Here is a 13430-nt window from a genome sequence, read left to right on the forward strand (position 1 = left end):
AATACAGCAGTCAGTTCCTGACTTGTCTCCCAGCATCCACTCAGCTCTCCTCAGAAGCAGCCAAAGTGATGCTCTTCAAATGCAGAACTGGTCAGGTTATCCCCAACTAAAGTTTTATGTCTCTCACGACAAATTCAGAACTTTCTACAAGACTACACACATGATCTGGTCTCCCCTACAGTTTCTCCATCCTGCTCCTTAAGTCTCCAGGGTCTTTGCACATTCAGTGCCCTCTATGTTCCCTCTCCCTTTACTTTGCTAACTCCTGATGATCCTGCAGATTTTACCTTCAGCATCACTGTCTGAAGGTATCTTCAGAAAGGAAGATAATCTTTGACCACAATGTGTCCTCTCCAGGCCCTCACATGCCTCCTCCATCCAGCACTTGATCACATTTGCAATTTTGTATTTATGTCTCCATCCTGGCCTCTTGGGTCCATTAGGTGGGGGACTGTTGCTGGTTTTGCTCACCATTTCCAGGCCCTGCTAAAGTGCCTTTTATAGGCACCAAGTATTTGTAGAATAAATGAACAAGAGTTTCAAAGGAGTTCTAAGCAACATTTGTGTCCCTGGAATAAAAGTAGGGTCCTTCATGATGATTGCTTTGAAAGGTGAGACATACTCACTTGGATGTACAAATACTGATTAAGGAGTTGCCTTTAAACCTATCACATTATCATTAGTCCTAACTAAAAGGTCAGGCCAATATAACAGGCATTATATGGTGGTGAATAAATAGTGGACTGAGTCCTAGATTTGAGTCTTGGCCATTATTTATTAGCTATGTGACTGTCAACCACTACTTAAATTTCGTAATTTTAAAAATAATAACAGTCCCTACCTCACATGGCAGTTGTAAGGATTAAATCTATCATGCCTGTAGTATATTTAACAGTTAGGATCTCCTAAGAGTTTCAGAGCAGTACAGACCACTGTTAGAGGATCCTATATTAAAAATTGTGACAGTACTTAAACATTTGTATATTTTTTAACTGTTCACTGGGAAAAAGAGAACATAATGTAAATACAATAATAAAATTAATATGCTCATTAAAAGATTTCCTTTAAATGTGACCCTTAATGGACTGTTAGGTTTAAATGATATGCCTCTCAGTTGTGAATGTATATTATCTCATTTGGCCTTGTCACAAATCTAAATGCGAAGGAAGCTGTGATTGTGAGACCTCCTGGCCAACCCCATAGTAGGCCCCAAGTATGATGTATAATACAAAGCAAGCACTGAAAATAAGACCTAATGTTTATCATCCCATTTTTTATTTCAGACAGTTTTCAAGGATTCAGAAGTCATCTGCTACTAAAGCCTGAACTATATCCTGGTTGCTTATAACAGTGGATTTGCTACTCTGAAAAGTACAGGCCACTCAACCCCTCTATGAAAATCAGGGTAACAGGCATGTATAATCTCTGAGGTTTTCAGCGTAGTTCACAGTCCTAGTAATCAAGACCTGAGTCCTGTGGAATTCCCTGGTAGTCCAGTCCTGGGGAATTTCCTGGTGGGCCCTCGCTTTCACTGCCAAGGGCCCAGGTTTGATCCCTGGTTTGGGAACTAACATCCCACAAGCCATGCCAAGGCATGTGTGCTGAGTCACTTCAGTCGTGTCTGACTCTTTGCAACCCTATGGACTCTAAGCCCACCATGCTTCTCTGTCCATGGGGATCCTCCAGGCAAGAATACTGGAGTGGGTTGCCATGCCCTCCTCCAGGGAATCTTCCCGACCCGGGAATCTAACCCAGGTGTCTTGTCTCCTGCACTGCCACCTGGGAAGCCCCATGCCAAGGCATATTCAAATTTTAAAAATTCCATTAAAAAAATAGAAACACCTGAGTCCTGGCCCCAGCCCTGGTTTCTCATGAGCTGCCTCCAAAGTACAATTTACAAAAAAAACCTCACCTGTGATTACCTCATATACAAAAAGTTTCCTTTTGCCTTTAGAAGTTTAAAAACCCTCAAAATAAGAAGACAATAATTTATCTCAGAATAACTTGAAAACAATAATTTGCATACATCCTTATCATATAAATTGGGAACAAGAAATCTCCTGGAACCAAAAGATTCATGTTACTAAACTTTGAATAAGCTGGACAGACTTTTAACCAAGTTAAACTTAGTACAGTGGCCTCCGGATATAACAGTGACTGGCTTTAGAAACTACATTTGCAGAAACTTCTTGTAGAAATGTTTTTCATGGCCACAAAACGTGTGCTGAGCAGTTATGAACTGTCTAAAGAACAGAAGTCATTTAATAGAATTAACAATGAAACATTTGTGGGAAACATTTAATAACAATAAACGAAAGTTGCACAGAAGTACAGTTAACAAGTGCTAAGGGTAATGCTGCAGTGACTGAAGTAACAGGTACAAAATCAGGATTAGAGAAAATTTTAACCTTCAGCAAGAGGGAGATCTAGAGTGTTTTGAAAGAGGTTATGCATTTGCTTCCAAAACTGAAAGAAATGGCTTTGAGACAGAGACATATACTGTGGATGGGTGAAATTAAGATGTGCTAACTGTCCTATAGGCTATCAATGTCAGTTACCTAGAAGAGTAACCAAAAGGTCTTTATAATTTGGCAGCAACTGAAAGCTACTACAGGTTTTAGAGGGTAGTTTTTTAAAAGTTGAGAAAAGAGAGGCAGGGGTCTCTTGAATAATCTGGATGCAGAATCACTGAACTATGAAGGCGTGTAAAGATGTGAGGCCTGATTTTAAAAGGAGTAAATCTTGATAGGAGGAGGGTTGAAGGAGCTGGGTTAACATAAGTTTAAGGTTATTAGCCTTTGGAGGAGCCATATGAAGACAACAGCTGTCAAGCACAAGGGGAAATTGAATCAAACTGAGGAATTCTTGTGAAAATACTGAGTTCTGAGAAACTAATTCAAAAAAATTACAACAGGGCTGGTAAGATAAGGGGACCAAAATGAATGTGCATACTTGGAAATGTGTTGGTAAAAATAAACGCCAGAACTCCTAGGTGGTGTGTACTATGAAGAAGGAACAGGCCATGGGCAACAGGGGAGGAGGCTTCACAGGTGAGATGACTCAAGACCATTATCAAGGTTAACACGGATGAGTCCTTAACATGGAAGCCAGAAAGGACGGTATTCCTATGTGCAGCCCCCTGACTGTTAGTCATGGTTCCTCTGAGCTCACCCTGAATCCTCCCAGACTCAAGAGTTACCAAAGGCAGAAAAGATGTGTTCCTCCCATGAGTCCAGCTTTGAACCAATGTCTTCAGAGAGAGGAGAACAGGTTTCAAAATTCTGACCCTGGGAGTTAGGGTCAGAGATACCTCCTCCAACCTTGTTGGGATCAGGCAGGCAGTTCACATCTACCTCCAGAGGCGGCTGGGGCTTCAAATATTTTGCTTCAGTTTCACAAGCAGAGTGGTGGAGGAACAGCTCTGGCCTGGCTGAGGGTTGAAAGGGTTTTCCGCTCTGACGACGTGACTTGGCACGCCTGTTCTGGAACCACACCTGGAAGAGGGAAGAAAGAAACTGCTTCTGGTTGGAGTCGTCATGCTACTTTTACCTTCATAGTTCACTGTAGGTTCCAGTTAACATGCCCTGGCTCCCTATTCTGGGACCTTATGGTTTCCACAAAACACTTCACAAAATCAGAGCACCTGGCTTTCTCGACCTCCCAGGTGCAAAGCTGCAGTAATACCTAGTTGTTTATATAGGGACATCTGCAAAGGAAAAATGAGGCCACAGCAACAGCAGCACTTAGAATTTTAGGGGGAAAAAACACTACTATGCCTTAAAAGAATCTGGAAAATCAATTTTCAAAAGTGTACTCCCTTGTCAAATTATTTAAGGAGGCATTTTTCTCAGTGGACTTCATTCACTTAGGTGAATAAAATTTTTGCTCACTATTTCCCCACAAATACCAGAGGACCTGATGCTAAAGCTGAAACTGCAATACTTTGGCCACCTCATGCGACGAGTTGACTCACTGGAAAAGACTCTGATGCTGGGAAAGGTTGGGGGCGGGAGGAGAAGGGGACGACCGAGAATGAGATGGCTGGATGGTATCACCGACTCTGTGGACATGAGTTTGAATGAACTCGGAGTTGGTGATGGATAGGGAGGCCTGGCGTGCTGTGATTCATGGGGTCGCGGAGAGTCGGACACGACTGAGCGACTGAACTGAACTGAACTGAACCAGAGGACCTGTCCTGCTTGGGAAGCTTCTGTGCCAGCTGTTGAAATTGACAGAGGCATTTCACCAAAAATGTGGGAAAACAAGTCCAGTCTCTCCCAGCATGAAAATCAGAGCTCCTACATAGAACTGCTCTTAGGTACAGACCACGGTGCTACAGACCAGGCAAAAAAGGCAGGCTTCTGATGACCACCAAGCTCCAGGATTCTGATCTAAATTACTTTAGGCAATAAACATACCTTGCACTAAACTTTTCAAACAAGACACTCCATATGCTTCAGGCTTTACTCCCAAGACATATCCTTTACAACCCACATTCCAAACCCAACACCTGCCAAGGAAGTGGCCTAGGGGCCCAGGGGGGCAACTTGGTGAGCCAGCAGGGAGAAACACCAACTGCACCTCATCTGCCCGTTCTTCCTGGATAAGCAAAAAAGTGTGAAAATACTCCCTATTACCTTCCTGCTGAGGATTTATTTTTTGACCATTTCAAGAGACCAGCTAGCCTCCCGGGAGGAGCCCTTATACTCAGCGATGAGAGACGGAAGTCATTGAGCGTGAGCCTGAATTATTTCATTCAAGCCTCACGATCACCGTAGCCAATAGACACTGATTTTACAGCCTAGGACACTGAGGCTCAAGGGAAATAACTTGCCCAACGTCAAGTAGGTGGCACCGGCGAACTCGCCAGCCCGCCGCGGGCCGCTCACCTGGATCCTGGACTCGGGGAGCAAGGTGAGCGCGGCCAGGCGCTCACGCAGGTGGATGTCGGGGTACATGGTCCGGCGGAAGACGAGCTCCAGCAGCTGCAGCTGCTCGGGTCTGAACGACGTGCGCTTGCGGCGCTGCGACGCCGACGAGACGGCCGCGCCTTTAGGGGGCGCAGGCGGGCCCAGGCCGGCGGGGGGCGGCGCGGCGGGCCCGGGACCCCTCCCTAGAAAGCCGGCGAAGGCTACCTGGGCGCCGAGCTCCGGAGCGGAGCCCGAGGGGCGCGCGAGGAGCAGGCCAGCGGTGGGGTTCGGGGGCGGCAGGAACGTCCCGCCGCGGGGCGCGGGCAGATAGGCGGGGGGCGCGGCGATCTCCTCGAACTGGAGCTGGCTGGGCTCCGCTGCGGCCATCGCTGCCCGACCCCAGTGCACCGCCGGGAGGGGCACGGCCTTTAGTTATACGGCCCCGGGGCCGAGGGCGGGGGCCCGGGATGGCGGTGCGATCAAAGCGGTGGACGCCCGTGTCTCTTCGGGGTGCGAGCCCGCCCCCCACCCCGCCAGACGCCGGTGGGGAATAATCGCTTCCGCTGCCCGTGGGACGGAGGGAGGGAGGCGTGAACTTGGGCCCGGGCCCCCTCCGCCCCCTCCCCCGTCCATCTGCCGGGCCAGCCCCACCACAGCAGCCACCGCAATCAACATCCCCCAGAGCAGGTCTGCCCCAGGGCAGTGTCTAGGGGCCCGAGTGCGTCGGCGGAATGGGGCAGAACCGCCCTCCTCGAGGGCCAGGTCCCGCACGCAGGGCAGCGAGGGGCCAGCCGCCTATCTCTCCCGTGGCCAGGCAGAGAGCCTTGCCCGCTGCCCTGTCTGTAGTCATCAAAGGTATTTATTTACGCCCCCTGCTATGTGCTAGACCCAGTGCCAGGTTGGTCAAACAGCCCAGCCCCTGTCCTCCTCAGACCTCCGTAACAAATCCTGAATCAGAAGGAGGGGGTGCAGATAAAGGGACCTCAAAGAAAGGCAGTAAACTCACCTTGGAGGGGAGGAGACCTTTTGTCTGGAATGTCCCAGTGGGCCTAGGAATAAGGGTACCCTAGACACAGCAGGGTTAGGAATGTGCCTTTCTGGATTCAGTTATTGACTCCTGATCTGGCCTCTGGAGAAAGCCTGCAATGCTCAAGGCTCCTCTTAGCTGGAAGGGAGAAGATGAAAGGGGCACCCCGAAGTTTCCACTCCCTCTTGCCTCTGCCCTCAGGGCCTCATTTAAGATTCCTATTTTATTCTTATTTTTACTGTGGTTGTGGTTCCTGTACCTGCCTCCCCTCCTAGATTGTAAAGGCTTAGGGAGCAGGAGCCACTTGTCTTGATCAAGTCTCGCGTGTCTGCTTTGTATGTCTGCTGCTATGTATGTATAAGGCACCATGCCAGACTCTCAGTGAAGGTCTGTAGAAGTGCATGCCGCTGAACTGATTTACCGAAACTCATGGTCCAGAATGGAAGCAGCTCCACCACAGTGCAGTCTTCAGGAGAGGAGCATAGAGACCCAACTCTTCTTGCTCCCAGAACCTGAGCCCTGATTTCACCAGGACCACGTACTGTCATTGGCTCCAAGGGGGCTCTGAGCTCGAAGGATCTTTTAGGCCACAGCCCCTGCCTGTCTCAGTCCATTCTAGAATGCTCGGAGACAACCTCAGGAAGAGCGTGGATATTTTAGTCCTGAGTGGACCTTCCAGGTGTCAAAGCAGAAAGGATTCTTTTTTTTTTTTTTTTTAACTTTTTGGTTGCACCTGCACAACTTCTTACTTTCTCTACCAGGGATCAAACCCTCACCTCCCTGCAATGGAAGCATGGAGTCTTAACCACTGGTCTGCCAGGGAAGTCCCCAGAAAGGATTATTGGGGCTGCTGCAATTAGGAGCCCTGAGCTTGTCTCTCCCTGTGGGTGTGGGGGTGGAAGATGGGGTCTGGGACACAGTCCCAGAGGCTCTTGCAGGCGGTCTGACCATTCTCACAGCCTGCTTGCTCCTCCATCGACCCCACAGCACCCCTCTTTCTCTTCCCCCCTCCTCCTTCCTTCTTATTCCTTGGCCGGGTCATTGTGGTTTTCAGACATAGGCTGTATGGGATGGGAGGTCAGACCCTTCTATTTTACTCTGTGCCTTCATTCTTTCATTAATTCAAAAACCACTTAAGAAGTGTCACTATACTAGACTGTGCTTTGCATATGTACCTGTGAAGTCAATATTCCTATCCCAGTTTTCTAGATCAAGAAGTACTCACAGTCTGGACGAGGCCCAGATGACTCCAAAGGCACCATGCTAAGCTGGTCTCCAGACATGACCCCTGGGCCCCCTGCTGATCTTCCCAGCCGCCCTTAGAGGGGGGTGAAGCCCCTGGCCCTCTCCCATCTCCGGGTTGTTCTCTTCCAGGCACGTTGGGCCACTGGGTTCCCAGGCACAGGTGATGGAGGTGATGGAGCCAGATCCACTGCTTCCATTCCTTCGCTCTGTCAGCATTAGGCCAACCAAGCGAGGAAAGCAGAGCTTGGCTTGGCTGCTGGCTGCCAGCTGAGGTCTAACAGCTGGCAGATGAGTCATCGGAATTCTCCAGCCTATGTGAAAATCCCCGCTAGTCTAGTGCCCAGGCCTCATTCCTCTGCTGCTGTCCGCTCACCTGTGAGGGGCCCTCCCCCTACCCCCAAGCCCGCCTGTTTTACAGTGGGCCAGGAAAATGGATCTGCAGAGACAAGTGGAGTGCCTAGTGACGATCTGATGAAGGAATCTAAACCTATAAGACAGTCTTCTCTCTGTCTTTTAAACTAGTGGTAGGAAATTGCAGTGTTCAATTTGTGGTTTGATAATCCTCCAAACTGACTAAACAAGCATTATCTTCTTAGGACTTTTCCTGAGAATCTATGAGAGTCTGTGTGGAATTAGAATCCTCGATGTTAAAATAAGATTTCAGCCTTCCCCCTTCTTTCCTCCTTTTGCTCTAAAATGAAGTTTTAATGGCATGTGCTTGTATATACCTACAAAATAACTTCAGTGAGGAGACTGTGCTGCAAACCCAGGGTTGGAAATTGGAGTCAACTATTAGAGATGGAGACTTTATTATATACCCTTCAGTGCTTTTTTTTTTTAACTTTTTTAATCATGGCCTGTATTGTTGTTATATTTTTAAAATTTAGTTTTTTGATGACTAAATGTCCTGTGGTGTTCTGAGTTGGGTCGTTAGAAAAGGAAAAAGAACATTAGTGGAAAAACTGGTAAAAGCTGAATTTTTTTAACAAACTAACTTTTAAACACTGAAGCAAAGAATGCAGGAAAATGTATCTGAAAAGAGATATTACTTCCTGGTAGGAATGGATTTCCCAGTTCTCTTGGATTTTCATTGACTAAAATCGGTAAGCTGTAAGTCTCTAAACTGAAACAACTAGAGGGTCTCTGCAAAGCTCTGCAGTGTTCATTCACTTGAAAGTTATTTTCTGCTTCTCCTTTGTTTGGCAAGCACCTATAAAATCATGAGTGAGTGAAAGTCGCTCAGTCGTGTCCAACTCCTTGCAACCCTGTGGACTGCACCCCACCAGGCTCCTCTGACCATTGAATTCTACAGGCAGGAATACTGGAATGTGTGGCCATTCCCCTCTCCTTCTCCAGGGGATCTTCCTGACTCAGGGATCGAACCCAGGTCTCCCACATTGCAGGCGGATTCTTTATCATCTGATCCACCAGAGAAGTCTCAAAATCATGAGCGGTTTTCACTAAATCCAAGTTTAGATTCCTTGCTCAGTTACCGTGCTGCAAGCACACAGTGAATATTCGTTCTTTCTCCTATACCTGTTTCTCCAAATGCAAAGTGGAAAGAGCTCAATCCTTGGCAATATCTTAAAAAACAATTATTCCAAGTGATTTTCCCAAAGTAGATGATCTGTGAAATTTAAGTGTATTTAAATAAGCTCTGTAAAGTACTTGTTTCTATCAAAGGAAGTCAGTTTACCAGTTTCAGAATAGCAGACAAGTTCAGGGTTAGCTGAAGACGAGGATCACTGAGATCAGGGGTCTGATCCCCCCTCGAGATCAGGGGTCTGATCCCCCCTCGCCAATACCTGAGCTCTGCTCCTTACCACTTGATGTGCTGAGAATTTGGGGTCATTGTTTTATTTGGCCTGTCAGGAACGCCTGTTGAAACAGACACAGGGAAGGGCGAGGTGAAATAGCAGACAATTTTCAAGGCTGCTTCCTGTATTAAGAGGGAAGTCTGGTAAAATACAAGTAAAAATGCAATAGAAAAGTGATGCGGAGAGAAAACATTATTTATTCTCCAGATCCAGAGTGGCTCTGAGGAAGCCGGGCTGGGGAGGATGGAGCACCCTGTTCTGCTTGCTCCACATTTCCCACCACAGTTCCTGTCACCGACTCCCCCAAACTTCACAGAGGCCTGTCTTTCCTCTCCAAGTGCTAAGTACTCTCTTCCCCTCTGCGCTGCCCTCAAACCTGGCCCTGGAGCCCCAGGTGTTTATTAAAGAGAGAGCCAGGAAAAGGCAGCCGAGGGGAGTCGATGGCTCTGCTTTCACCTTGAGATCCCAGAGCTGTTGGCCCCTTTGATCCTGGCCTCACTTTGATTTCATCTCCTCAGCTGCCCAGGCCTCTTCGGTTTCTGAAGTTTATTTCAGAACCAGTGGTTACAAGAAATCGAAAGACAACACCCACCCCCAACCCCCGAAAAGGTATCAGTGTGCCAGGAAAGTGATAAAATGTTAAGAAGCTTTTTTGTTGTTGTTGAGTCAGCATCATATAAATTCAAACAACAAACACAAAACAGATTTGGAACCTAGCCTGTTGAGCTTTTTGAAAGGATGGTTCCTTTTCTTTCAAGGATTTTTACCCAAAAGCCTCTGAGCAGGCAAGACTCTTCTGGATGTCTTTCACGATCCTGTTTCCCATAGCTGAGAAATGTTAAAAGAACATTTCAACCTCAGAAAAAGGAGACCATAAATTTTCTAAGTTTATGTCTACACACTTGAAAAGAAAAACTGAAACAACTAGCAGAGTATTTTGTCCTCACATCCGCATTTGTCTGACATTTCTTTCTACAAGGTACCTGCTGAGCACTTAAGGGCTGGTGCCACCAAGGAACTGGATTTTTAATTTTACATTCAATGATTTAAAATCAAGCAGGCACATGTGGCTAGTGGCTGTTGTATTTAAGCTCTATATCATCCAGCAAATCACTCTTCTTTGATCTTTTTTTTATATGAAGTTTTTTATTTGGTAAGTGCTAGGTTTTGTAGCTTAGGTTTTGAAAATTTTCATACTTGTCCACAATCTGTATGTCTGTGCTCCCCTTTGTTTTGATTCTATTTATTTTTAATTGAAATACAGTTGATATTTTTTATTGACATATAGTTGATTTATATTGTTGTGTTAGTTTCAGGTGTACAGCAAAGTGATTCAGTTTTGTATGTTCAAATTTAGTTACATGTGTAAATATATATATACTTTTTCAGGTTCTTTTCCCTTATAGGCTATTATAAAATACTAAGTATAGTTCCCAGTGTTATGCACCAGGACCTTGTTGGGTAACTATTTTATGTATATTAATGTGTACATGTTAATCTCAGACTTCTAATGTATCCCTCCCTCCTCTTTCCCCTCTGGTAACCGGAAGTTTGTTTTCTATGTCTGTGGATCTATTTCTGCTTTGTAAGTAAGTTCATTTGTATAATTTGTTTAGATTTCACCTGTAAGCAATATCATATCATATTTGGTTTTTTCTGACTTAGTTCACTTAATATGATAATCTCTAGATCCATGATAATTTTTTTTTTTCATCGTGTCTTTCAGCTGTGGGATATCAGTTCCCCAACCAGGGATTGAACCTGGGCCATGGCAGTGAAAGCCCAGAATCCTAACCACCTAACCAAGGAGCTCCCTGATGGTAATTTTTTATATTTAGATACAAAAAGGTATTCAGTTGATGCAAAGTCATATACTAGATTTGAATTCTAGAGTCTCATTTTTATTGTTTAAACAGAACTCTGGATCATCAAAATGATTACCACATTTTCCAACCAGCCAGTCTCATACAGATTTGACTAAGCAGCATATGAAGTACTCCTGTAGCATTCATGAATGGTCTTTCTCTGAAGTGACAGTGTGAGAGAGCACTGCTGATTGAAGTCTTATGATACCATGAGTTTCTTCAATATTGTCATTTGACTTAAACTCCGTTTCATTTTGATCATTCTGTTCTAAGTAGGTAATGAAACTTAGCTTCAGAATTCCCTGATTCTCTATGGAGTGTGGCATGGTATTGAATTAATGAGTATCATGTGTCTTGCACAAAGTTAAACTGAACCAGGACAAGTAAAGAGAGAGGTATTAGGAGAACACAGAATCTGCCAATACCTGTCTTTTCTGCTCTCAAATAATTTATTTATGTGTTAACAGATACCCAAAGTAATCTAAGATCAGTTCTGGACTCTGTCCCAGCCAGCATGTACTGGGTTGAATTTCCAATACATTGTCTTTTACTGGATAAATTCAGTTCAGTTCAGTTCAGTTCTAAGCCTATAATAGATGGCGCTACTCGGGTAGTTCTAGTGATAAAGAACCTGCCTGCCAGTACAGGAGATGTAAGAGAGACGTGTTCAATCCCTGGGTCAAGAAAATTCCCTAGTGGAGGCCTCAGCAACCAGTTCCAATATTCTTGCCTGGAGAATCCCCATGGACAGAGGAGCCTAGTAGGCTACAATCCATAGGGTTGCACAGAGTCAGACACGACTGACGTGACTTAGCACACACTCACGCTGTAACGGATGAGAAATTCTGCAAAGGTAAAATACCACCTATAGCTAGTCTCATCAATCACAGATTCTTGGTGGGTATAGGATGTAATGAGGCACTTTCAGGGTTTCCCAGGTGGCTTAAGTGGTAAAGAATCTGCCTGCCTATGCAGGAGACACATGAGATGTGGGTTTGATCCCTAGGTTGGAAAGATCCCCTGGAGGAAGAAATAGCAACCCACTCCAGTATTCTTGCCTGAAAAATCCTGTGGACTGGCAGGCTGCAGCCCGTGGGGTCACAAGGAGTCAGACACAACTGAACACGCACACACACGCTTTCAAATAGATCCTAGTCCATTTTAGTGTGCGCCAGGAAGGGTGATTTTTAAATAAACAGATCCACTCTTTCAGACAGTTGGACATTTAGCTTTTCAGTCTCAGCATTCAGACTCCTTTGGAAGAGGAAGTAACCTTTACCTCCCCTTCCTTTAGATAGCACTCCCATGCTTGGTGGCCAGCTCTGCTCCAGACATCAAGCTGCAGAACCATGAGGAAGATATCCTTACTGTTGGGCCTTCTGCTTTCCAGCTTGACTTCTTGGGCCAGTGGCCATCCCATGAAGCCCACCCCATGCGGCTGAGCCACCACTCTGAGGCCCCAGCTGAAGATCCAGACTCAGCCCACTCCCTTTTATTGCCCAAAATAAAACTTGCCTTGGGTTTATCACTTGTACATAGTGCCAAAGCGGGTCCTGCTTTTAATTTGGCTGCTTATTCTAGGATTAATTAAACTCATTCGCACTGAAACTTTGGCTTCTACATATTATTTCCTATTAAAAGGAAAAAAAATGCTCCTTTGCGAAATGGCTCATTCTAGGCCTAGAACAGCAAATGTATGAGTCTGAAATATTTAGTCATATCTGAAAATGACAAAACTATTAAGCACGACTGAGGGAGCCCTCACAGGAGACAATCTGAAGACGCTCCTGCTGGCCAAACACTAGGACAGTTTGAGCATCAATGAGAATCCTGAAAGCAAAAACAAAACAAAAAGTCAAAATCAGAATACTAAAAGCAATAAACCTATCAAGCATGTTAAAATCCTTTATTTCATAATGATCACACAAAAAAACAAAAATTGGTCACCTTTGGAAAAATCCTTCATTCTGAAGAAAAGCAAGTATTTATCCTGTCTTTTCTGTATGACTGTAACTCCTGGGAAACAAACTGTTGATAAAGAAAATTTTCTCCTTATAGAGGTATTTTGCTAATACATGAAGAAGAAATGATAGAATTTTCCCATTTGCAACTTCTAATAGGAGACCTAAGCAGTGATCATCATGCCTGCTAACTGTGCTTTCTTTAGAAATGCACATCACCACCTATAACTCAGTCTCGCCAAAATTTAGAACCAGAATCTCATCCAGTTATTAGAACTCCCTAACGCAAAGAGTTGGACACGACTGAGCGACTGAACTGAACTGAACTGAACAGTTCAGAAGAAGGACAAATCGATAGCTGCTTCATCAAATAAACTGCAGAGAGAGAGAAAAAACCTAAAGACTAAATGAGACCAAAGAGATGTATCAACCCAGTGCAACATTTGGGTCCTGATGCCAACAAACCATCTGTAAAAATTCATTTCAAAAACAAGGTAGGACATTTAAACAGTAGATAGGAGATGATATTAGGGAATTGCTGTTAGCATCTTTTTCATTATAGTGATTTTGTGTTCTATTTTTTAAAGATTCATTGTCTTTTAGAG

The 13430-nt window shown here is 45.1% G+C and overlaps 1 protein-coding gene and 1 long non-coding RNA gene across 2 annotated transcripts; one reads left to right on the forward strand and one right to left on the reverse strand.

Annotated features, from left to right (window-relative positions):
* Positions 1-3188: 3188 nt before the first annotated feature.
* MIXL1 (Mix paired-like homeobox) lies at positions 3189-5297 on the reverse strand. Its single transcript, XM_055418758.2, has 2 exons — positions 4890-5297; positions 3189-3494 (listed from the first exon to the last, which is right to left on the reverse strand). Exons 1-2 carry the CDS (start codon positions 5295-5297, stop codon positions 3189-3191), a joined length of 714 nt encoding a protein of 237 aa, XP_055274733.1.
* LOC148775181 (uncharacterized) lies at positions 4843-12461 on the forward strand. Its single transcript, XR_016039488.1, has 3 exons — positions 4843-4914; positions 10726-10819; positions 12159-12461. It is a non-coding gene; the product is annotated as an uncharacterized LOC148775181 (long non-coding RNA).
* The last annotated feature ends 969 nt before the right edge of the window (positions 12462-13430 follow it).

This window comes from Moschus berezovskii, chromosome 17, assembly GCF_049115385.1.
Source record: "Moschus berezovskii isolate FMDL1 chromosome 17, NW_MosBer_1.0, whole genome shotgun sequence".
Classification (NCBI taxonomy): Eukaryota; Metazoa; Chordata; class Mammalia; order Artiodactyla; family Moschidae; genus Moschus; species Moschus berezovskii.